The sequence below is a fragment of the Abramis brama genome (genome assembly GCF_963993115.1).
Source record: "Abramis brama genome assembly, chromosome: 5".
NCBI classification, from domain to species: Eukaryota; Metazoa; Chordata; class Actinopteri; order Cypriniformes; family Leuciscidae; genus Abramis; species Abramis brama.
The window spans coordinates 25,252,931-25,278,011 of record NC_139967.1 but is presented as its reverse complement, the minus strand read 5'-3'; the positions used below and the strand labels follow the sequence as shown (position 1 = coordinate 25,278,011).

The following is a 25,081-nucleotide window of genomic DNA, read 5'->3' as shown; positions in this document are numbered from 1 at the left end:
TATTTGGTAACACTTTTGGTAACCCTCAACCAAACCCTAATCCTACCCTAACCCAATAGTTAGTACATGTAGTTAATTCATATACAAGTACTCAGTACTTAAATATATAATTACACTGTAACAATGACACCTTAAAATAAAGTGTAACCTAACCCCCTTTATTTTAAGGTGACGTAGTTACATTGCACTTACTCAAATAAGTACTGAGTAAAATTAATATTAATGGTTACAGTTAGGTTTAGGGTGGTTTAGTGTTGGTTACTTGTAATTATGCATACTTTACTGTTATTACTATAGTAAGTAGGCCTACATGTAGGAAAGTGTAACTATATCTCCTTAAAATCAAGTGTGAACCTTAATCTGTAATTAATCCACATAACAATTAAGCCACACACACAAACATTTTTTTTTTGTCTTCATAGTCTTTAGTCAAAATCAGAAAATTTGCTTCCACTCTGGAATGGCGTTCCTTCTCTGGTGACGTCAGTTTGACGGCTTTGGAAGAATATCCTTAACCATTCTAACTGCCAGTCTGCTGTGAGTTAAAGATGGCGATGAGGTAAAGGTAATTTAGTGTATTCCAGACTTTAGATCAATGTTTTTTAGCTCCAGTCCTGGACCCATCTGATGTCTCACAAATTAAAACACCTGATTCAAATCATCAGCTGGATTGGAGAAAGCATTGTCAGGCACAATGGACCATTTTCACAGAACAGCAATTTTGACATCTTTCTCTCGCCTGACTGCTGATCTCTCTACATTGTTGCCCCATTCTTGCAAAGTTGTGGAAACGCAATAGTGCTATTCACAAACTCTGTTTGCTATAATCTCCATTTCTTTATAGAAGTTTACCCTACTATAGTTTACTTTTGCGTTCCAAACACAGAAATGTGAAAAAGGTCCCTTAGGAAACGTCTGAGCTCAGAATGCCATGATTGACCAATCAAAATCCAGTATTCCAGTGAGACCTGTAAAAAAAAATAGAATAACTGCAGTTTATTTTGAGAACAGTGGTGCATTCCTGCTGAATATAATGCTAAATTTAGGTCCTCTCTGCAAGAATTTAATCAATGACCTTGCTCAGCTCTCAATGCTGGGATAGTTCAAAGTTACTAAATGTTTAACCTGCTGGGTAGGAGTTTCTGTCTCAGAAAAGCTTAATTAGCTAATTAAAGTTCTTCTTCATTAAACAAAATGAGAAAGGAATAGAGATAGAGTGGTTGGTGTTTCACAGATGTCCGCTGACATTATTAACTGCCAGCAATCCCACATGTAGTTGCTTAACAAGGAATTTTCTGCGGCGTAGGAGCATCCGTCCCTTTATGAAAGCTTATACTTCAAGGGTCTGTGTAATGCATGGATTTGTGTACAACCCCTAAGCCAACATGTCAGATCTTTAAAATCCTATTCACCAGCCAGATCCTGCGAATGAATTTCCTCTCTGTCTCATCACAGCACTATGCGGTACAGCCTCCCCTGATTCATATTAGCTCATCACACTTAATCTTGAGTAAAATTTCCTAGTCTGTGCTAAATGACTTGCAGCCTTCATAGAGAAGAGATATTTATTTTTCTCATGGCTAATGACCTGTCCCTTGGACCCACCCTCTGATGGTTATTTACTAGGGCCCAGATGCTTGGGCTCAAAATGAGTGGTTATGTCAGCAGGGGCCATCCGTCAAGGCTTCTTCCTGATTGAATCTGAGAGATCCCATTGACATTGACTCTGTGACTTTTAAGGCCATTACCTACCGCCACTGCAAAATGATCGCCTCATCATCACTTGTGAGCTGACAGCTGATTAGCAACAAATTACCATCAGGACGGCGCTCTGACATCCAGGGGGGAACAAAGCAGTCGAGAAACAGTCTGAAGTAATAGGCCGCGTCTGGGTTGCAGCGGTAGGTGTTGTATACGTCATTAATCTTATGATAATGTTGTTTGTTTACAGAAAGAGCAATGCTGCTGTTGTTAAAGTGTAGTTGGTATGTATTCCAGATTACTGGCGAGAGACACAATTTACAAATAGTATAAAAAGAAGACAGTCAAATAAAGATTTGTCAGTGTTCTGTCTCACACTGTTTGAAGGTTCATCAGGAGAGTCAGGGGACAATTTCAATAAATCATTATCCATCCAGTATGTTCAGCACTTTGTTGAAATACATACAAATTCCACATGTAGTAAAGACAGACTCACTTCTGCATTCATATGCTTATGTGTGCATTTTTGCTCGAGTGTATTAGTGAGGTCTTTTCTTAACAGCTGTCAAAGATTTCCTCTAGGAGCCGTATGATCTCTGATGAGTGGAGATAGTCCATTTAGTGGCTGGGATTCATTTTTAATGCCTCTGGTGATCTGAAACTCTTTTAATTGTACAAAGCTCCCATTGCACCTAGAGTGGAGAAGTGCATTTCCCTTTTCATCTTACTTTCAGAATCTGAGCTGAAGTGATTGAAGTACCTTGATGGTGATTTTCCGTCCTATTTGAAGCCCACGAAGACACTTCACTGTTGCAGTGTGCTTGCATACCCACCAACCAACTGCTTTATCACTTTAAAAGCAAAATCCCTTGACTTGAGCTCCCAGTTATCAAAAACTGGTATATAGCTGAAATAAAGACAAATGTTAACTCTGAACTATATATGAACTTACATTTTTTTTGTAATTCTTTCTCACCACAATGATTTAAACTTTATTAGGTCTTGTTCGTGCAGAAAAAAAGTTTTTCTGATGTTTCGATTTTTTCTGAAATTATGTTTTATTAACAAAGTTCGGGAGGAGCACATTGAGATAATTAACACAATTAACACGAGTGGAGAGCATTCAATTAATAATCCAATTCAGGTAATCAATCCAATTAATGATAAGAGGTATAGACTTACCTCTGTTCGTTGACAGTTTATCAGCATTCCTCCACCACCCCATCTCCACACTTTTTCTAACTATTCCTAGCACGGGGAGGAGTACTCTGGGTTTGGGCCAAATTCCGAGCTCGGATCCCTCCCCCAGACAGCACGCCAAATACGCACTCTATCTAATTATATGTAAGTGTGAACTTGTGAATGGAGAGAAAATTCAGTTTTTACAAGCCTGATCCAAACCACCTTAGTACAGAAAGTGTTTTGAATTTCTCTAACAGTAGAGTATAGCACTTACAATGCCAAAGGTCATGGGTTCAATTCCCATGCTATGCATGCATTGAAAAAAAAATAATAATACATTGAATGCGATGTAAGTCTGTATAAAAATGTAAATCTAATTAATAAGATCAGATTATATTTGCCGTTTTATCATCACTCAAAAATGCAAATGCCTCAATAAAAGATAGCATATCGGCCTTTTCAGTACTCTACTAGTAGAGTACGGAGAATTTGAATTCATGAAAAATGGCAAAGCATCCATTGCTAAAGTCTCACTCATGATGAACCACATGAGTTTTCATCTTTACCAAGACAACCAGCGTGGAAAAGCAACTACAGTACATGTAACAAAAAAAATCACTCTATCAATCAGTCAGTCTAAAAAAATTCAGAGTACAGGATGCATTTCAGATCATCACTGTGGCTCCTCAAGCACTGCTATGCATCTGCTGCCTGTTCAATAATTGTTGGCCCTTCATGGATGGGCTTAGAGAGGCTTAGGGACGAGGGTCTGTCTCAGGGCCCCTTGACACCAGTCAGTAGTTGGAACAGTGATGGAGTTCCCCATAGCTCACAGTACACTGGCATGTCTGACACTCCATCAGGGCAATGCTTGCCTTAGTAAAGCTGACAATGTGGCCGCCCTGGGACTAGCCGTGCACATGCTAAATTTCCATTTGTCTCTCTCAGTGGAGATCCTGGGCTGTATTTCAAAACATAGCATCGCTGTCATACCGAGATGCTACCAACAACACAAGGCCCCTCATAAAACATCACATCCGAAGAAGCACCGCAGATACGGCCGAGGAGGCCTTGTCAATCCAAACGGCCTTCTTGTAAGTGACTTCTCTGTCAGAGACTGGACAGCCACCACATAAACACATTTCAGGGTGAAATGATAGGTTGCCCTGTTGAAAACACAACATGGACCATGATACAAGCTGCACAGAGGGTAATAGAGCTGTAAATGCAGTCCTACATTATGTTGATTTCAAGTCGTCCTTGTGGCCAAAGGCCATTACTAAACATTTCAAATGTATCTAAAGAAATGTGGGGCGTGAGCCCAAGTTGTAAGGTAAAACTATGCAAAACGAAGACATATTTGATTGTCTGATTTTGGGATGAAATAATAAATTGCTATTGTCTTTTTTTCTTTTTCTTATGGGTACACGCATCATCAGAGAGGAGAAAAAATACTGTATTATACATTTTTCAAGGCTTGTACCTTGGAACCTATTTCAAGGTTTGCGTTCTCGAGCCACCAGGCACTGTTTTGTGCAAATGAGCGGCCGGATCGCATTAAGGGTTTTCTGTTAGAACGGTGTCGTTTTAGCAGCCCCAAAGTTAAGAACTAGGCTAATAATCATTGCGACGGAAGTGAATCAATCAAAACTAACTTTAGCTGGACAATAACCTTATTCTAGAGCTGATGTAAAGCCAAAACAATCTCTGTTACTTTAAGTTCCTATTATCACTGTAAAGCTATTTGAAACAATCTATATTATTAAAAGCGCTATATAAATGAAGGTGACTTGACTTGATTGTCCTTAAAAATTGAAGGCAGACAAAAAAATTTTTTTTTTTTAACAGTGTCATTTATAATAAACACTACAATTTTATTAAAAAACAAAACAAAGCAAGAATGGTCCATTTTGATTTTTATGTGACTAAAAAAGTATTAGGACTATTCATATTTCACATCTAACCGATCCATTAATCTATTAATTGGCACCAACCAATCATATATAGCCTATATACTGATTAATAAAGCAAATGTATGTTCTATATTTAACATTTGTTTAGACAGTCTGATTCATAGATCTAAATGTAGATAAATGTAGATATATCTACATATATATTTATACACAATACAACTATATATAACAACCCACAAACATTTGAATTTTGATGTCTTATATTATGATAAAATCCTAATTAGATTTCAATTGCATTTTATTTTAATCGATGATGCCATAGTGTTCCTAGATATTATCTCAATCCTTGTGCATATAGCCATTGTGTGTTGGAAATGAAGGTCCCAATTCGAATGCCTGGTAAGGTCTGGGACAGAATCCCTCTCCTTTCAACCCCAACAGAGAAAGAGAGAGAGAGAGAGAGAGAGAGAGAGAGAGAGTACTCTGTATGCGTTATGTCCACATTGACGTGTCAAGTGTTAGATTAACTGCCCTCTCAAGCTCCTTTTATTTCCCTGTTCCAAGGCAACGCTCATTTACATAAACAGATAATCCCTGATAAAAAATTCCATTAGACAAAGGTGAAATGGATCAATTTTGTCTGCCAAGATAAATCTTACATTTTACACCGACAGGGTCATTACCCAGGCCACATTTCAGAAATAATGTATTTAAAAATCAGCCGATAGCAGCCATTTCCAGGTTTCCAATTACCTTTAAGAAAAGCTTATTCTGTGGACAATAAAGCACATTACGGCACAATATGATACAGTCCATAAAGATCACACTGTTTGATGAGAGGTGAGAAAAAGCTCAGCATATTTAGGGGGAATGTCACAACCCCACGTTCCCACAGACGGCTCTCTGCAGGTGCCAGGCAAATGTTCTATTACCCCAGTCCAAATAGATTAACAGTCCTGTTAAAAAATAAACAGTATTTTTCCTCCGTTTTCTTCCGCCTACACCCCTCTGTCCTTCTCAGCTGATGAAAGGTGGTAGATTGACAGGGGGTTGCAAGGTGATGCCACCAGCGCTGGAGAGAAAGAGAGAATGGAAATCTCATTAGTCTCTCCTTCCACCCCAATTCCCAGACCCCCCTAACTGACCTTGAGACACCCCCACCTACCCAGCCATCCCTCCCCTCCCCGGTTGAGGTGAATCCCTCGCATCGCCTTGGGTCTTCTCGGAGCTCGGAGCGCTGCTGCCGCTGAGGTCAGACGCTGGCGCTGCTGAATTAGTGCCAATCCCGCAAACAAGCCTGGGCGTGAGGTAGTCCTGTGGCGGGAGGAGAAACAGGGCCGTGGAGGGCAGACGGCCCTCCCTCCCCTCCGCCGTACTGTCTCTTGCTCTCCCCTCCATATCAGGGAAAAGCAGCAGGTCCTAGACAGTCTACCTCAATCACGGCCGTCCACGTGCAAGGATGCATCAACAACATCAGCGTAATTCGGTCGCTCAAGAGAAGGCTGTATAATTTCATTGGCATCTGTGCTAGATGGAGTTATCGTCCACAAATGAAAAAAGAATCATCATTTATGCCCCGTGATGGGAGAAATCCATTACTGTGGGTTTGCCAGCTATAATGCTAATCTTTGCAATGAAATGACCCCTAGAATAAAAACAATAATTCAGTCGTATAGTGTTGGAAGCCAGAATGACAAAACACATTTCATATTTCTGTGATAAGGGTCAAAGCTCTCAAATAAGAAATGTATTTCTATTCATAAGTATTAAATGCCTTAAAATGTGTTTGACAATTGACTCTCGTTGCATTGAGCTTGTCTGAGCTAGTTCTTACTCACATTTGTTTTATTACAAACTAATTAATACATTTAGTTTCCGATCCCCCATTGTGTTTGATAATGTTTCCACAGGACTCTGATTGTATGAAATATTCTATTCAAAAGTGAAGGAAAGATTCGAGGCCATTTAAATAGCATAGATGAGCGGTGACGGTAAGTAAATGAGTTACCACAGTACCATCTAGTGGATATTCTTAGATCTACACCATAGACTGATCTACACAGATCCACAGTGAACGCTAGACTTCACACGAGAACCGTCATGTCTTTTGAGACACTTTACATTTAAAAAAAAAAAAAAATCAGTTTTAGCAGAATTGTGTTAATTTCATTTGATAAAATTTTATTAAATAATTCAATTTAAAGTGATTCAAATATCAATGTCAGCAATTCATTCAGACTTGTAGCCTATGCTTTTAGCTTTTAACGTAGACTAATAACTGCTTAAATGTAGTTTATGTTCTCCGTGAATTTATTTTACAATTACAAACTGTATAGTAGCCTACATTAAATGTAGAGTATGATTTTTTGTAAAAAAAAAAAAAAAAAAAACTGTTGTGTAGCAGAAAATAGTTACAGGGTGACACCTACAGGAGGAAATATGATTTCACTCAGTATTCCCTCTTTGCAAATTCTAGCATTTACGCTAAAATACCCATTTTAATCATTAAAAATGTACATTAAGCAAAGAAGTTCAGCATTTGTCGAGCATTTTTAGTAAAAAAAAAAAAAAAGATTGAAAATCATATTGTTCTATAATGTGATGGGTTTTTTTTTTCTTTCAGTATCATATCATGGTCCATCTCAAAATACATTTCTAATAATACATGTAAAAAAAAAAATTATAAAAAAAAAAACCACACACAACAGAACTTTATTGGTGAACCAGTTCCCCCTCAACAGCTGGTCTTTAAATCCCTGAATATTCGATTTATTTTATGTCATCAAAGAAAAAAAGGGCTTTGTAATGGCAATATGTAATAATAATAATTTTTATAACAAAGTGCGTATTTGCCATTGTTAGAGAGGTTAAAAAAAAACTAATAAGTACCCAGAGCCAAAAAGCTTAGCATGTCTGCTTGAGTCCCATAGCCAGGCTTAAGATTTTCCCCATAAATGAGGATTTAGAGTATTTTATGCTGACAGAAAAAAGTGACACACAGCAAACAGTCATTAATATCACAAGATATTAATCTCGTTTCATCAAATGCTAAATGCAGAAGAACAATAGTATTGTCTGACCTAATCTCTTGCTTATTTTGGAAATTGTTTTCCCTTTCTTTTGGCCTCTGGGGAATTATAGTCTTGGGGCCAGATGTACATCTTATTGAAGAGATAATTGTAAGTGAAAAAAGAGGATGCCTTTATATTAAAGCTCAATTCCTCCCAATATTGTTATGCAGATGGAACTTTCACTAAGCTAAAGTCTCTGATCATTGCCTCAATTGAACTTCTGTGAAGCAGGAAAAAAAATTATGAACACAATACAAGACTGTTAGTACATATAGTTCAAATGTATTTCATGTGGTAACATGCCAATTAACTGATTTTGATAAAGTCAGAATTATTATTTCATATGACTGAGTACATTGGGTTATAGGCTACACATATTGCAATTGCTATAAATTAGGCATAATTACATGCAACTAACCCTAAACCAACCCCTATTCCTAACACTTACCTTATAGTTAGTACAGTTAATTATTTTTACTCAGTATTTAAATGTGTAGTTACATTGTAACACGGACATATTAATGTGTAACCCAATTGATGCTTATAGGTAACAACCGTAGCCTATATATTCACTTACAGTGCAAGTCAGTGCACTAATAGTATTAGTCATTTACCTGCATTGTAATTAAGATTTATGTTCATGTGAAATCTAGTAGGTCTGGACAAGGGCCTCTTTTTGGTTTTATGAAATGATGACTATTTCTCTTCCACTCTTCACACAAATACAAGTGAATGGTAGGTGCAATCTGAGGATAGGTAAAAAGGGGTTACAAAAATTGAATTAGTCTAGTTATTCCTTTGAGGAAAAGCGTGCCAAGTGACATTTGAAACTGCATGTGGTCTTGTTTTTGCTCAAAAACACAAAACTGCCTGTGTCATTTTGCATCAAGGCCGGTGCAGTGGCCTGCTTGACTTCCCACTGTTCAGGAACCGGCGGCAAAGGCCTCGTCAGATGGCTCCTGAGCTCTCTCAAAGTGTCAGCTCCCCAAAATAGTCTTGTGACCAGACTACAGACACCAAACAAACAAAGGCACTCTGATCGTGTAAGTATCAGTCTGAGTGCTCCCGAAGCCTCCCTCCGTTCCCCGTATCGTGTTAATCAGTCTCCAGGGAGCGGGATCGGACACGACACACATCCTATTGGAGCAAAGTGTGGTGTCTCCCGCCTGCGAGCTGGACTTCGGTGCAGGTTGCGGTGGAAACGTTGATGTGCACCCTCTGTGTGGACGGCAAGGACAGAGGCACGGCGGCAGCAGATGTCTCGTGGCGGAGATTATAAATAAAAGCGATCAGAGCAGGGGAGCACTGACGGGCCTTAGCGAGGCCGCTGTCACGGTGGCAATGTCTTTTACTCGCTGGATAGTTTCTCAGCAAGACACTTGGCCAGCCTCTTCTAACAATGACTGTGTCCTTGTTATTGGACTTGATGCCTGCTCTTGGTTGGGGGCAATATCATGGGTACCAGTGGAGAACCGTGTGTGGCGGCTGGCTTGTACAAGAAACATGAGGTTGAGAGGGTGAATCGTAATGGAAAAATGATTAAGCGTTAGAGAGGATGAAAAAGGTCCAGCTGTATGTAGAGTTTTGGTGTCTCCTCGGTGACAGTAAAGTCAATTATGAATCCAGTCAGTAAGGTCAAGACAGATATGCAACCTGTTTTTAAGATCCTTCTAAATGTCTTCTCCATTTCCCCAAAAAAGGTTCAATTAAAAGATATGTCAAATGTATTTCTGCCACATAAAAAAAAAAAAAAAAAATCATGCTTTTCTAAATCCTAATTATGACATAAAAAGTTTAAATTAAGACAAGACCAAGTTGTAGTTATGAGATGAAGTTATGAGTTTCACAGATAGAGTTTAGATTAAGCCAGGATTAGGCCTTAGTTCAAATAAAGTAGCTTTAATAAACATGCCTTAGAAAAAAACAAAACATTATTGGAGTGCATCTTGAGACAAAACAAAACAAAACATGATCTTAAAATATGTCAATGCAAGTTGCTTTTAGTTAAAACAACTCAAACATGCATTTTAGTCTGGGACTTTTTTTTAAAAGTCTTAAGAGCTTAAGCCTTGTCTGTGAAACCAGGGGTAAAAATTATGAAATTATGACATAAAAAGAAGAAATGATGACATACTAGTCGAAATTATGACTAAGAAATTCATAATTACGACACCAAAAAAGTCAAAATTATGACTTAAGTTGAAATTCTGACCAAAAAAATAAATAAATATAATTATGACATAAAAAGGCCATGACAAAACTAAGTAGAAATTATGCTCTGTTGCTGACGGGGGATTTGCTGCAGTCAGGCAAATTGTCTTGGCAGTGCTGTTGACAGCCTGTTTAAGAGTGAAGTGCTGAAAGGTGAATTAAGAGTGCTAATGAAGAACACACTCCCACTTGAGGAGGTAATTATCTTGGGTGTAATAGCTGAGGGAAGATTTAGTGTGATTCTAGCCCCAGAGGAGTATCACACAAGTTTACACCTGAGATGTTTATGAAAAAGAGAAAGTCTTCTTCAAAACGTGTTGACAGCAGTCTGCCACCTACAGGTCTCAATTCAGTCGACGAAATATGAATTGCTATTGTGGCTGGTATTTTCAGTGGATAAACACTTCCAATAAACATTCAGCAGGAAGGAATCATTTCGGAAGATACAATTCAATTCATAGAGAATTGATCAACAGAGAACAAAGAATAGAGTGTGACAAAGCTTTCTTAGATTGTAAGGTCAAATATGAAAAAAAATACAATTTTATTAAAATGTAAATGATTATAAAATGTTATTATATTGAATGTGAGATCATTGATACAAAATAATCATTGGATAGAAGACGGATTTATGCCTGAGGCTACATGCGACATGAAATAATCTCTTTATTAGCCTGTTAGCAGCTAGTAACAGACAGTACAACTTCCTGCTGCTCTCACCGGGCTAACATGAGTCTGGACATGGGATATTAATGTTACCCATGAGACTTATAGACACAAACGCGGATTCTTCGATGCAGATATTTATCTGATCAATGGTAAGTTTAGGATTAAGCGAACACTTTAATCTGTTTCTGAAATAAGCCCACTATACAGTAGATGTGATTAGCATTTAGCCGTTTACCCATTTAGACAGTAGGCTACTGTGAATTTGATAGCTAATTTAGTGATAAAGGTAATTATGGCTAGTTAAGGTATTGATTTTATTGAAGTAAATAGTTTGATAGCTGAGCAGGTTTATACGCTGTTTGTATCTTTAAGTATTTTGTCATAAGCGTTGGCAACTTGTTGGACAGTGACGTGTGTTTCTAGCTCGATTTTCTTCGTTTCATGTTATTTCACTATAGTTTTCGCTCTAAATAAGGTGTGACATTTGTATTATATACATACAGTCCTGATGCTTTGTTTTTCAAACAGTGTAGCCATGAATACGAGCAGTACTCGCGCAGGACAAAACCCCACAATTTTTCCTTGCTATTGCCTTTTAAAATATTAACTTTTAAATGAATCAGAAATAAATCACTATGTTCCTTCTTTACACAAATGTACTATTCCATCACATTTTATTTTGCCAGTGTCATGCAGTGTTATTTTAGTATTATATACTTTTATATTTGATGTCTTTAGAAAATATTTTGAATTGTTAAATTTTTATATTTTGAGGTTTTAGTGCTATATTGTTTACATTTTAGTACTTTTGTTTTGAGCTTTTGTCATTTTTTTATTTATTTTCTTTTATAGTTTTATTTCAATTTCAATTTTCAAAATAAAAAAATCTTTATTTTTTTCTGTTAATTTTAGTACTTCAGCTTATTTTATTTCATTTAGTTGCCAAAGGCAGCATTTCTAAGTTGGCTTTATTTCAATTAATGCAAACCATTTTTAATAATCTTAGTTAACAATAACAACACTGCTATTATGGCATTACATTATCATTCACTACCCCTAAAACCGTCTGCCCTCAGATCATAGCTCAATACTTCATGAAATAAATAATGAAACGCTACTAGAACACAATTAAAACTATGATATTTTATACAATTCCACTACACAGCTGTCCACTTTTTGTCAACATTGTCAGATATTTATGGAAACATATATATCCATTCAATTTTGTGTGTCTGTAGGACTTTGAGCGTGAGACTGGGTGACGTTATCATCATGCCGTCAGCGAAGGTGCTGAAGAATGCCCAGTACATTGAATTGGGCAGTTACCAGTACTGGCCTGTTCTGGTGCCCAGAGGAATCCGCCTGTACACTTACGAGCAGGTGCCGGGATTCCTACGGGAAAATCCTTATATCACTGATGGCTACAGAGCCTATCTGACCTCTAGACTGTGCATTAAAAGGTATGTGCGTGTCTTATATGTATCCACTGTGTATTTATGCAGAGTGTATTTCTTCAATAGCAATATTTTTGCGTAATTTTAATTATGTAATATAGATGCATTGCTCAACCTCTTGAGAGAATAACATGACCTTAGCTATTGGAAGAAATGGTAATATAGACGCCTGTTATCTCTATGTTTTGTAGCCTTTTCATTCTGTCCAATGAGACAGTAAACATCTGGAGTCATCTGTTGGGGTTCTTCCTGTTCTTCACGCTGGGAGTTTATGACTTGTTGGCGGTGTTGCCGATGTTAGGAGCTTCCAGAGAAGACTATGTCATCTACTCCATAGGTCTCTTCTGCTTCCAGGTATGTCCATGCTGCTTGCATCATGCCATCACAATATCATGTTTAGGTAATTCAAAAGGAGAAAAAAAACCTAAGCAGTTCAGAGGTGAATTTAATAGTCTCTGTATAAACTTGAATAGTTAAAACAGTAGTTAGCAGTGGATAAAGTGTTTCAGTTTTTTGGCATGACAAATAAATTATCTCTAACCATGGTTGCTTGTTTGGATCAGCTCCATCCTTTTCAATAAAAACTGATCTTAGATCAGCACTCTCAATCAAAAAGTCTTCATATGATCCTTGGACTGTTGAAGGCCTTTGATAGCAGGCTTTCCACATTCACTGTTGCCAAGGATTAGAGTTAAAACTTATGATTTTATCACCTAAACTCAGTCCCGCCTAATTCTAGATCCGTTATCGGCTGCTCTCGTGCCATCGTAATAGACAAAAATGGCAGCTTCTATCCTTGGCAGCTATTCTCTAAAGCATCAGGATTAGGCAAAGTGCCTCTACACCACCCTTGCATATTCTCTCATGAAGACATAATTATAGCATCTTTGTTTGGCTGTATAGGTTCATCATGTGAGTTTGAGCTTTTGTATTGTGAAAACTTTGCATGTATCAATCTGCATATATTGCCTACAAAATCATCTGTATCTGAATACTTCACATCTTCTGCTTAGGTGTGCATGCTGTGTTCTGTGGGCTTTCACCTATTCTGCTGCCACCGATCCGAAAAAAACACCCGCCGATGGATGGCACTTGACTACGCCGGGATCTCCATCGGAATCATAGGCTGTTACATTCCAGGAGTGTTCTATGCATTCTACTGCAATAACGTACGTGCAGGGGGTGCTGCTCCAGTCAAATGCTATCTGATCATTCACATAATTGCCCTCTGGTAAACAATATAGGTTACCTGTGTGCAGGTACAATCAGTTGAAAGTCCAAAGTATAGGAACGTGGAAAATTAAGTATACCCGGGCCTTAAGAAATCCTTTATACCTTCCTCAGTCAGAATACTAAATAAGTGAGTGTAATAGAATTTTTTAGGATGTATTTTTGCATTGTCTAATAATGCTATAGGCTTAGTGCTTACTGATGAAAAAGTCATTGTGTTCTAGCCGTTGTGTATGGTCATTGGTCAGTGTGTATGTTAGTGCCATTAGTCAAGACAAATTTCCCTTTGGGCAAAATAAAGTGAACTGAAGTGAACTAAACCATTCTGGCTTGGGGAGGTGAAGGTGGCACTGGACGTAGGCTTCCCATAACTTCATAAATGAAGTAAGTGTTTATTGGTGGAGTCGGATCCAAGTAGGACACATAGGGTTCCATAAGAATGGCATGGAGAGTCTCTACACTGTGCGATCGACGGTCATGCCCAATGTGGACAAGGGTAGATTAATTAGGTGGCTTGAGGTGCATCGTCCCACTGTGGTCTCTAGCAGATGGTTGGCCTGCTTTTTTTGTGGGCATATGTTACCTGTGCAACAGATACAGAGCAAGAGTTCACCTATACCTGGGGAAAACAGTCTGGTGTGTGTGTGTGTGCATTGTGAATACTACATGGAGAGACTGTTTATATGTGTTTAGTAAAGACCATTATTCTATTGGAGTGCACATTAACATTTATTCCTTTAGACGATGCTTTTATACAGAGTCGCTCACCCGAAAAAGGACCCTTGTCATCATTTACTCACACCCATGCCGTTCTAAACGTATGACTTTCTCTTTTCTTCAAAAGAAGATATTTTAAAGAAGATTGGAATTCAAACAACATCGGACCCCACTGACTTTTATTATACAAACAAAAACATTTTTCAAAATATCTTCTTTTGTGTTGCCCAGAAGAGAGTCAGATAGATTTGGAACAACATGAGGGTGAGTAAATGAACTATTCCTTTAAAAACGAGGAATAGTATGAACGATTTAATAGGAAAGTTGGAAGTGCACACACCGAGAGCTGTCGCATGTTGACTTTTCCCGTGAGATTACTGTAACACTGATAGAGTATCTTTGATTATGTTGTATGATAGTTTATTCCTCCCTTCCTGTTAGTTTGCACAATGGACCCCCTGTGGAGCGGCTTTGTACTGCCTGTATAAAAACGACGAGGTGCTGCTTGGCGTGAAATCTTCTTTGTTTCAAGATTTTGGTGCAGTTTTCTGAAAGCTTGGATCTTGGATATCCTGAGCAAGCTGATTGCTCTCGTCCCCTCTACTCCCACTTGCTGTTTGCCGAGCACCAGCGCTTTTGGCCACGCTGCTCTACATGGTTCTCCCCACATATTGGAAGTGCTGGCTTATTGTGCCCCAGAATGCGGCAGAAATCTGCTCCAGCCCAAAGCAGATGGCCGTGTTCGTGGACCCACTCCGTCACTCCTGTTCCCCACCATATGACATTCACACGTGGGTGAGCCATCTCCACTCTCCCCCTGCCAAGTGTTTAGCTTTGCTTTTTGGATGACTACTCAATCAGCCAAGCGCCCCAAGAGAAAGAGAGACTGATTTCTCCATTGCTTTTTTTTTTTTGCACTGTTTTTTTGTGTGTGTGTGTATGTGTGTGTTGTGCACATTAAGATGACTTTCGTGTGTTTTTGGTTCATGTTGTTTTGTCTGGTTTGTATATCTATCTGCAGTACTGGCGGCAGGTGTACCTGGTAACCGTTCTGGCCATGATGCTGGCAGTGTTCTTTGCCCAGATACACCCTCATTACTTGACCAAGAAGTGGCACAAGCTTCGCTCTGTTATATTCTGTGCTGTAGCGGGATACGGCCTAATCCCTACCTTTCATTGGATCTGGCTCAGTGGGGGTTTCAGCTCAGACATAGTCCAGGTAAGAGTCCTCACAACAGCTTTTTTTAAATATATGCCAGTAATTTATGTTGATAATAATGTAGACTATACAAATGTTAATATTATTATTAAATGTATAGAACATTTCCCCCATTTTTTTAAAATATTTTTCATTCATGAATAACAGTTGTAATAATAGGCTAATTATATATTAAATGTATGTTTGCCAGACTTGTACCCATTTTTTTTTACTATATATATATATATATATATATATATATATATATATATATAAAAATACACCTACCAAAAGTTTTAATTTTTTTTTTTAGGAATTTATTCCCAGAGTGCTGATAATGTATGTACTTGCTGTAGCTGCTATCATCTTCTACATGTCCAAAATTCCAGAGCGTTATTTTCCAGGTACTGTAAAATTTCATATTTCACATTTTTTCAGCTTTCATGAAAGCAAGGCTGTGTCTCACTTGTCAAATGTGATACTGTAAAAGAGAGAAGTTGTTCAGTTTAGAGAAGTTCGTTTAGTGATGGACTAAACCAAAGACCACACCTGCCTTAATTAAATGAGAACCAACCTCAGACAAGTTAATTAATGGTTTGATGCTATTTTTGTAATCTCTAGGTCAGCTGAACTACTTGGGCTCCAGCCATCAGGTCTGGCACATACTGGTGGTGCTCATGTTCTACTGGTGGCATCAGTCTGCACTTTTCATTACCAGTTACCGTCACTCTCACCCTTGCCCAGACTACCATCTTCATTCCTAGAAGAATGTGGGATCGGGGGAACGCCACTGAAGACGGCTGTATTTTAAATGATCTTTAAGCTTGAACACATTCAGTGTTTATTAAATATGAGTGCGTGGTGTATGGATTTTTTTTTTTTTGATTGTGAGCTATTTTGACACTTTTTATACATTTTGTTTAAGTGCCTAGATGTGTCAGTCTAAATAGAAATAAATAGGCATTTGATAAGGTAAGCAGTGTTAGGCTGTGTTAGCACTTCTAAAAATCAAGGTGAAGCACCATTTTACAGCATCTGCATGCGTGGGCTTCTACAGCTACAAATGTACTTCTTGAGTTCTGTGGCAGTGGGGCAAAGCATTCAGTATTATGTCTGCTCAATAGTATTTGTTGTTTACTGTTTGTATTTGAACCTGAAATTCAACGATTCACAAGCTTAATAGTTCCACATTTTGATTTGTTTTTGTGTGAATTTTTAAATAAATGTATACAACGTAAGTCTAAATGAGACTTTGTTATATAGTCTTGTTTACAACATTGAATAAACCAAAGAGATTTGTTCCATATTGAAATAAGCAAAGGTCTTAAAATGGTGAAAATTATATTTTGCAGGTTGCCACACAGCATTGCCATGTTGTAAATACATGCATCAGGATTATTTGTATCGATGTAGGCTGATGACTTTTTATTTAACTGTTTAGTTTATCATTACTAATTTAAAAATTCTCTCATGCAATTAATGCATTTAACACTACTCTGTATATTGCATTTCAGTGGTTTGTAATCTCAGTTGATCAAGTCACTAAGTTAGGACTGTAATTAAAATAGTTACATGGTTTCAGTACATTTTCTGCCTTACAACAGTGAACTGTACAGCCATGCAATTGTGTTTGTTTTTTAACCTTAGAACAATGTGTCTTCAGTGCTTAATGGTAGGGTGACGTGGTGTTTTTCATGATGCTGCACAATGTAACACTTTTAACTTCATTTTTTTACCACATTGGTAACATGTTGGGATATGCATTTCTACAGTACAGCTGAATAAACTTTCACTTTGTTTTTTTTTCAACTGAAGTTGTAATGACAGTTATTTTAATGACATTGTCTGAGTGAGAAAAAAACAACAAAAACACATGGACTCGTGATCTCCAAAAGAAGCTTTTATTGCATTGTTAGAGTGTAGTACTATGTAAGAAAAAAAAAAAAAAAAGAACAAATCTTGCATTGTTTGAAAATAAAATGCTGTTTTTGGTCTTGAAATGTTCCAACTGCAGACATTCAATAACATTATAAATGTATCTAAATGGCCCTTTTAAATTCAGTTAAATTGTGATACCCTTCATGCGTCATACCTTTGGTGACAAATTGAATTTAAAAATTTGCTTCAAACAAATGACTGTTACATAAATACACAAAACTGCTTTTAGCACATTCTTTTCCCTTTCTATGAGAGCTCTAATTGTTCATGATTGTAGGTTACCGGTAAGTACATACAGACAGAGTGGAATCTGATTATTGATAACCAAAGATGTTAGATTTAGCTTGGGGAATTATTTCTACAAAATCATAATTAATACAAACAACGACAGTTATAACAATATTGTCCAATAAACTGCAACTTCTCTGGTGTGGTCAATTTATAAAAAAAGGGAAAAAACTATTAAGTCCCTTTTACTGTATGAAGACAGGACATTGTCACAATATAAGAATTTAAAACATGAATGCACATAAAAATTTAAAAGAAAATATGCATAAAATTGTCTATGTGAAATACTTTAAAATGGAGAATGCCTACACTCAGATTATTCCATTGACACAAACAGGCTACAGCCATTGTGCATTTGAGGTACTGTTAAGCAGGGCGGGGAATACCCAGATAAGGCTTCATGGTGTTCATGTTGGTAGATTGGAGTTTTACCAACTCAGTGGTCAACAATGGAGTACAAACTTAATCAAAATGCTGTACTAAATTGGCATTTTTTCCTCTTAATCCTATTCAAATGAAGGATTATACACCCATCTCCAATGTTTTTTTTCTTTATTTTACTGAGCTCAGAGCGCTTATTGTAATGCAGCATAGAAGGCTTTCTAGCACGTAAAGGCAAAAGAATATGCTTCAAAATCCTCAATAAACCACAGGTTTAAGACCCCAAAAGTAAAAGAGGTGTTATAATGGTCCAGTTAGGTATTAAAACTCTTGAAAAACTACAAAAGTTGAATTTTATCTAATTTAAAGGCCTGCGTCCCAACGGGCTTGCACATACATAGAAATCACAGCACAAAGCTGCCATCCGTTAAAGACATTTCAAAGGCTGCTAGGACTTTGCATAATGTAGCAGTGTGTGTGTATCATTTCTCTGTGTGTGTGTGTGTGTGTGCCGGAAGACAAGACATTCACTGCTTTGAGGGGAAAGGTGCTGCTCCGAAAGGGTCGAGATCCATTTGTGGGGTTTGCGGAGCTCCGCTTTGGACCACCATTTCTGTGAAGGGTACAGCTCCAAAGTCATCGATCTTATTTCCGTCAAACACACTGTGCAGGGAGCTGGTCCTCTGCCTGCCATTGGTGGAGTTCATCTCACTTTTGCTGTCTCCCAAGCTCTGGTGTCGACTGCCATCTTGCGGATGAAAAGGCTTGGCTCCAAACGGATCCAACAAGACCTCCTCTGGGGGCAGCGCAGCTCCTTTTTCCATCACCTCACCCAGGGAAATACTGATGTTCTCTTTGGAGTCTGACGCGCTGAGGAACTCGTTGCTGCTCTGCGAGTCCCGTCTGCCTACCTTCTTGTGCCTTCGCACCCGCTCGGGGGTACGGAAACTGGGCTTGTTGCTCTTCCTGCCGCCAGTGGGTGTGCTATGGTGTCGCTTCCCATTGCTGCCACTAGCCTCTTGCTTGGTGCGCCTCTGACGTAAGGAGAGTTTTTGAAGGCTGCGCTGCTTCTGCCTCTGTTGGGGACTAGATGCTTCATCGAAAAGTGTTTGGCCAAAAACGTCCTCCAGGTTACCGGAGGTGTGTATTTCGTGGCCGGGCTGGAAAGGCGAGAATCCGAATACATCCACGCTTTCTGGGGAAATGGGTGGCGTCTGGCCGCTGGGTCCATCGCCACTCCTGCTGGACCTGGATAGGTTTCTGTTGAAAGGAGCTTTGGTGAATACGTCAATATCTTCCACAGCGTTCTCCTGGCTCACCTGCCTAAAAGGGGCTTTGGCAAAAATATCTACGTTCTCTGGTGACACTCTGGGCTGACCACTGCCAACAAAAGGAACAGCACCAAACACATCCACAATGCTCGCGGCAGGCATGGTGACACTTGGCGAATTGGGAGGGGTGATCACACTGGCACCAGATTCAGCTTTCACAGTTCCCGGAGAAAAAAACGTAGCCTTCTCCTCCGACGGCACAAGTTTCGCTGTCCTAGACTCACAATCTGAGTCTGAGCTGTGTTTGTCTTCCTCTTCCTCGATCTCTTCCTCAGAGTCCATGAGCAACGGTCTCTGACCCAGGTTCTCAGGTTCGGTGTCTTCGTGTTCACTGTTGAGACCTTCCTCCTCTTCCACCTCCTCGTCTTCGCTACTTTTGGGAGAGGGCGGGTCGGACTCAAAATCACTGTCCGATTCCTCACCTGCTTTCTGAGGCAGTGAACTAGTGGAGCTACTTTTTTTTGTCGTTTTGTGTTCCTTGACCGATGGCAGGGTTGCATCTTGCATGGCTGGAACAGCCACAGCAACACTGGGCTTCTCAACTGGATGCTCTGCTGTCAGCACACCAGCTCCTGTTTAATGAACACACAAAGTTGACAGTGAATGTCTAATGTACACAGCATATACATTTAATATGCTCTCAGCCTATACTGTAGATCTCACATAGAAAATGCACATACTTTATTCCACCCTTACAGAGAAGCGTCACATAAAATCACTGAGAGCTTTTAAAAGAAAGAGACCTACAAGCCTACAGCAGAAGGTTTAAATATAACAATAAATGAAATGGTTGAACAAAAGTGTTTTTTGTTAAAAGCTGACACTAAGAGAATTTTTTTTTTATTGAAAACTGAAAAGTAACTGGTAAAACTGAAATATACATTTTCATAACTCCCAAAATGGTAATGTATATTACAAAACTGGAAATCTTTACACAATATATCAAGCATGCCACTAGATAGCAATAACACTAAACCAGTGCATTCAATTTGACAGCTCTAAAAAATACAAAAACTTTAAATAAAAAAAAAGAAATGTGAAACTAGAAGACTTTAAACTGACAATGATAGAAGTAAAAATGAGAACTAATAGCAATTGAAAAGACAAACAAAAATTAATTCTAAACTATATTAACCCTGTCCAAGAAAAACTAAAACAAAACAAGAGACATCATTGTAATTTTATTCTGATGTTTGACAAATTCTGACAAATTTTAGGACAAAGCAAATTTCAGCTACTTTGATTTAAAAATGGAGTTGAAAAACTATTACATTTAATCACAAATCTGTACTTCTACTGCAGTCTCGCCTGACGCAGTGTTCAGTGCTCCAAGGATAAATTACCCTCAGGCAAGATTTTGGAAATTGTGCAAAAGACATTTTTGATTCTTATTTGGTTAAAAATAAAAATAAAACATTGAAACTGATGGACTAAAATGGACTATTTATTACTTGTTCCTCATGTAATTAGTTTAAGCTGGTATATCTTACTACAGTGTATCACAATATTTGTCAACATGTATAATTATTGAGATATTTGTCTAATTTCAAAAGACTGAATTTCTCAACATGCTTAGGCATTGCCATCCTCCCCCTGCTGAGCAGGCAGAGCTGTGGATCTGTTATCATCAAATCCATCCAAACTGGCAGAGCAAGACACAGAATTAGCCAAACCCAGTTCTATGTATATGAAGTCCAGAAATATATAAATAAATCTAAGTTAAATAACTAATTAAATAACAACAACTACTTCTACTACAATTATTATAGTTACTAGTGGCTGGGGGAAGGGGTAAAGAGAAGCGCAAGAACAGCATGGGAGGAAATAAATTGTGGTGATTTTCGAAGAAATCTCAAGCTTAGAAGAAAAAATATACAAGCAGACTGTTTAGGCTGTCCGGATTACAACACATCTAATCACGCCTACCTCCTGGAATACAACAATCCACAGCACAGCATAATGGAACATCCTTAATCATATAAGAAGATCGTAACCAGAAGAAGAATATTGAGTGTTCTTTTCCAGGCCCATGCGATTACACGCTGATGACAGCTCAAGTAAAAACGGCCAGAGCAAGTAATATCTAAGCATGTGGATGTCCAGACCTCTCCCTGCTTTGCTTGAATCAGGAACATAATGGAAATGTCATATGAAAGCCACATATCCATCCAGTGGATTACCCAGACCTCCCTTCATCCAGCTCAGCAGATGCTAAGCTGATTGTCTTTTTGTCTTCTCAATATATGCAAACGATTTGCAGACACAGTTGGATATGCTTCAATAGTTCATTGTCTCTTACCTCATTATGTCCAAATGCCTCTGTTGTACATGCAACTTTACCAGGCAATCACAATATCTGAATTGAGTTCATAAAGAGATGTTGTTTATTCTATTGTTTAAGAGCCATTTTAATGTTTCCCCCACTGATGACCAGTTAACTGCTTAGTCAAGATTTAAGGGATAAAGCTTACAAATCAACAGGACAGCCACAGCACATAATTGGTCTTAAACGTAATCATAAGTTTAGCATATATTAGACTTGAGGACGTTTTTAAAATCAAATTTAAAACGAGGTATTCCAATAGGGTCCCATATTCAACCATTGTTCCAAAAAGGCTCCAGTGCATGCAAGCTTTGTTTTACCGTGTTAAAGGGGGGTTGTAAAGTCTTGCAAATAGATTCATTATTTAAGAAGTCCAAGGGAGTATTTTACATGTTCTGAACACATTTTATATTAAAGCCCCCTGGAGGTAAAAATCAAGTTTTTAATGTTGTTTATATGTCTATGTGGTGTTTTTAATATGCTTTAAGACAAACCGTGCGCAAATTCATGTCAACACCATTGCTGAGTATTTTCTCTTTAAAACTGCAGTGGGAAAAAAGACGCGGTTTGAAATCGCTGGCGTTTCTTATGTCAGAAACTACCTTGTAACCATTCACATCAACGGGCGGGCGGGCTTTATCATCTAAATAGAAGCAAGGTTATCCCGGTATATTTTTCTGTTGATATGAATAATGGGTACATTTAGCAATATAGCGGGTGAATTATGTATATGATGTTATGATGAATGCCTTTATCCACTGACGCAAGTTGTTCAAAGCATTTGTAAGGATGCTGATTTTTAGAAAGCAGACTGAGATGGCGAACAGGAACATGGTTTGTGTAACATTAACAACACATTATTAGCAGTTTGATAACGTAGTCAAGCCAAAGGCTAATCATATTAATTACAGTTATGAGTTCGACGTTGTAGAGAGCGATACATAAAATGCATTACCATTCTGATACATCGATTTGTAGACGAGCCTGAATGAGTGAGTGGAGGCGGGGCTCATTTTCATTTGCATAATGTAATGCGCATACTAATTGAAGAAAGGGTGTAGAGTTACATTCAACCTATTTTAAGGAACGAACACTTTTTTTTCCACAGGAAAAAACATTTAAATGTGTCATTTTGGTGATCAAAGATGAGTTTTAAGGGATATAATTATTGACTACAGGGGACTTTAAATTATATATAATTTATATTTATGTACATTTAAATGTTAGCATTAAAATTTAAATTAAAACCTGTGATTTGCTGGAGATACTGTTGACATCAACTAACCATTCAGAAATGTTGTCTACATGTTGTCACGTCTCGAGTCTCTTCATCTTTCTGACTTCGGTTTGAACATAAAAGGCTAAAAGTTTTTGAAATTTCCAGTGCATGTCTGTGTAAGGTAAAAGAACACAAGCTCTTGAAGCTCCGCCCTCTGTGCTGGGAGCAGCAGCTCATTTGCATTTAAAGGGTCAGACACAAAAACGGTGCGTTTTTGCTCACTCTCAAAAAGTGACAACTTTAACATGCTATATAAAAATATCTGGAAGGTATTTTGAGCTATAACTTCACATACACACTCTGGGGACATCAACTTATTTTACATTTTGTGAAAAGGGCATTATACCACCCCTTTAAGTGAGTAGCACAGTCTTTATCCCTTATATATCAAATTTTAATATGAAAAAGGTCTTTAACATTATGCTTTTCCAAAGTAAAAAATGAAATAGATCAATGTTATTCAGTTTAGAATAAAATTGTTAGACAAAGACAGCCATGCTATTATATAATAGGAGGAACATCTTGCTCTAGTGGTATAAAGGTGGAAGACATCAGAACTTCTTAAACTCAAAGCATTAGGCAAATGCTCCTGATATGAGCTTCTATAACAAAAATCAACAAATATAACATTGCTTTTAAATAAGCTTTATTTATAATTAGCATTGTATAAAGAAACATACATTATGATACATGAGTATTTACATCAGTTTGTCAACTGAACATTAACAGCTTATGTAACTGATGCTGTATGTATGCAAGTATGTACAGATGAGAGGTCACTGAGGAATGGTGGGGCTATGAACTTTTGTCATCTACAGGAACATATGCAAGAAAACAAACAGTGTGTTACACAGCTCGGACACCTGTACCATGATTTCTGGGGCAACATAAGGCATGAATTGAAAGCTGTTATAGGAGAAACTTTTTGTATTAGCGTCAACAAAACTAATAAGAAATACTAAAAACAACAGTATCCTACAACTCCAATATGCAAGTGGATTTAGTCATTCTCAACAGATGTTCTGCTTACACTCGCCCAATAGTTAACAATATGGCTCAATACTTTTAATACAAGTTCACAAGTCAGTTTTAACTGTCCACCAATATCCCACTCAATCAAGATGTCTCTGAAAATGGCTGTCTTTATCTAACACAAAATGGTATCAAACACATTAAGCTTAAAAATAAAACAATGTTACCAAAAATGTTGTGATAAAGCAAAGTAACTTGAGTGGGTAATGAGATGAATGAGAACATCAAATTAGGAAATCAACACACGGATTCGCTAAACTTTATGGTCAACTTACCGTTGGGAAAACAAAGGTTCAGTAAACATTATGGTAAGCCCTTATGTAAACTATTACTAAATGCATTGAAAAAGTACCAATATGTGCTGACAAGGAATACATGTGACATTTGCCATTAATTAAGGCTCAATGCTGCCAACATGAGCGAGACAGCAACAAATGGCATGTGATATGTCTGTGGTGTGGTTACCAGTGCTAACATGTAAAAAGGCTCATACATTATTAGACATAGCGTTTTCGAAAAAATAATCTGTGACCAGAAAAGAGTTCTAGCATAGGCTACATAATAATAAGACATCACATTATGCAAAAGAATGAAAAAAAGGGCTGCCAACTCTTAGATGCTTCTGTAGATGCAACAGTTTCTGATTATTCCGCTAACCTCCCTCAAGTTAACCTGCCAATGTTCCCTAAATTGGCAACTTAAAGTATCTTCACAGTAAATTACAGAAAGGAAAATAAGTCTCAATGAGGAATTTAAAGCCAACTCTTAACACTGGAAGAGAGAGACTTGTGTTCAAATCCATGAAAAATTGGCATTTTTACAAGTAAACAAAGTGAATATGAGGATAGCTGGAAATTTTCTATGGTCTGAGGTTCATAGAAATTGTACCTGAGAACTTTTGGCACTCACTGTTAGTTGCTATCAACAACTTGCTATCAAGCACATAATGTAGCTAACTGATCTGAAGAAAAGAAAAAAAGACATTCTAGTAAGTGGAAAATTAGGTTGCTCAAGAATCTGAAAATCTATTCTATCATGCCAACCTGATGCCTAAATGCCAAAATATTGGGGGGGGGGGGGGAATTCTCCTTATTTATTTTACTTAAAAATAAAATTCCCTCATACATTGTCTTTTCCTAACTAAAGGAAAACCACTTTTTCTG

At 37.8% G+C, this 25,081-nt stretch overlaps 2 protein-coding genes across 4 annotated transcripts in view; one reads left to right on the top strand and one right to left on the bottom strand.

Moving 5' to 3' along the window:
* Positions 1-10,429: 10,429 nt before the first annotated feature.
* Positions 10,430-17,155, top strand: paqr3a (progestin and adipoQ receptor family member IIIa). Its single transcript, XM_084114763.1, has 7 exons — positions 10,430-10,896; positions 11,986-12,207; positions 12,393-12,555; positions 13,215-13,370; positions 15,170-15,367; positions 15,660-15,750; positions 15,968-17,155. The coding sequence occupies exons 2-7, from the start codon at positions 12,020-12,022 to the stop codon at positions 16,108-16,110; spliced, it is 939 nt and encodes a 312-aa protein (XP_083970889.1). The 5' UTR covers positions 10,430-10,896; positions 11,986-12,019; the 3' UTR covers positions 16,111-17,155.
* A 78-nt stretch (positions 17,156-17,233) lies between these two features.
* Positions 17,234-25,081, bottom strand: part of bmp2k (BMP2 inducible kinase) — a 44,693-nt gene continuing 36,845 nt past the window's right edge. For all 3 annotated transcript variants that reach the window (XM_084114760.1, XM_084114761.1, XM_084114762.1), the window contains exon 16: positions 17,234-19,856. In XM_084114760.1, coding sequence (XP_083970886.1) covers positions 18,481-19,856 — 1,376 coding nt within the window. In that variant the 3' untranslated portion in view covers positions 17,234-18,480. The remainder of the gene's footprint in view (positions 19,857-25,081) is intronic.

Coding starts and splice junctions, on each gene's coding strand:
- paqr3a (XM_084114763.1), top strand. CDS start 12,020: ATGCCGTCAGCGAAGGTGCTGAAGAATGCCCAGTACATTGAATTGGGC. Junction 12,556..13,214: donor TAGGTCTCTTCTGCTTCCAG/GTATGTCCATGC, acceptor TCTTCTGCTTAG/GTGTGCATGCTGTGTTCTGT. Junction 15,751..15,967: donor TCCAGAGCGTTATTTTCCAG/GTACTGTAAAAT, acceptor TGTAATCTCTAG/GTCAGCTGAACTACTTGGGC.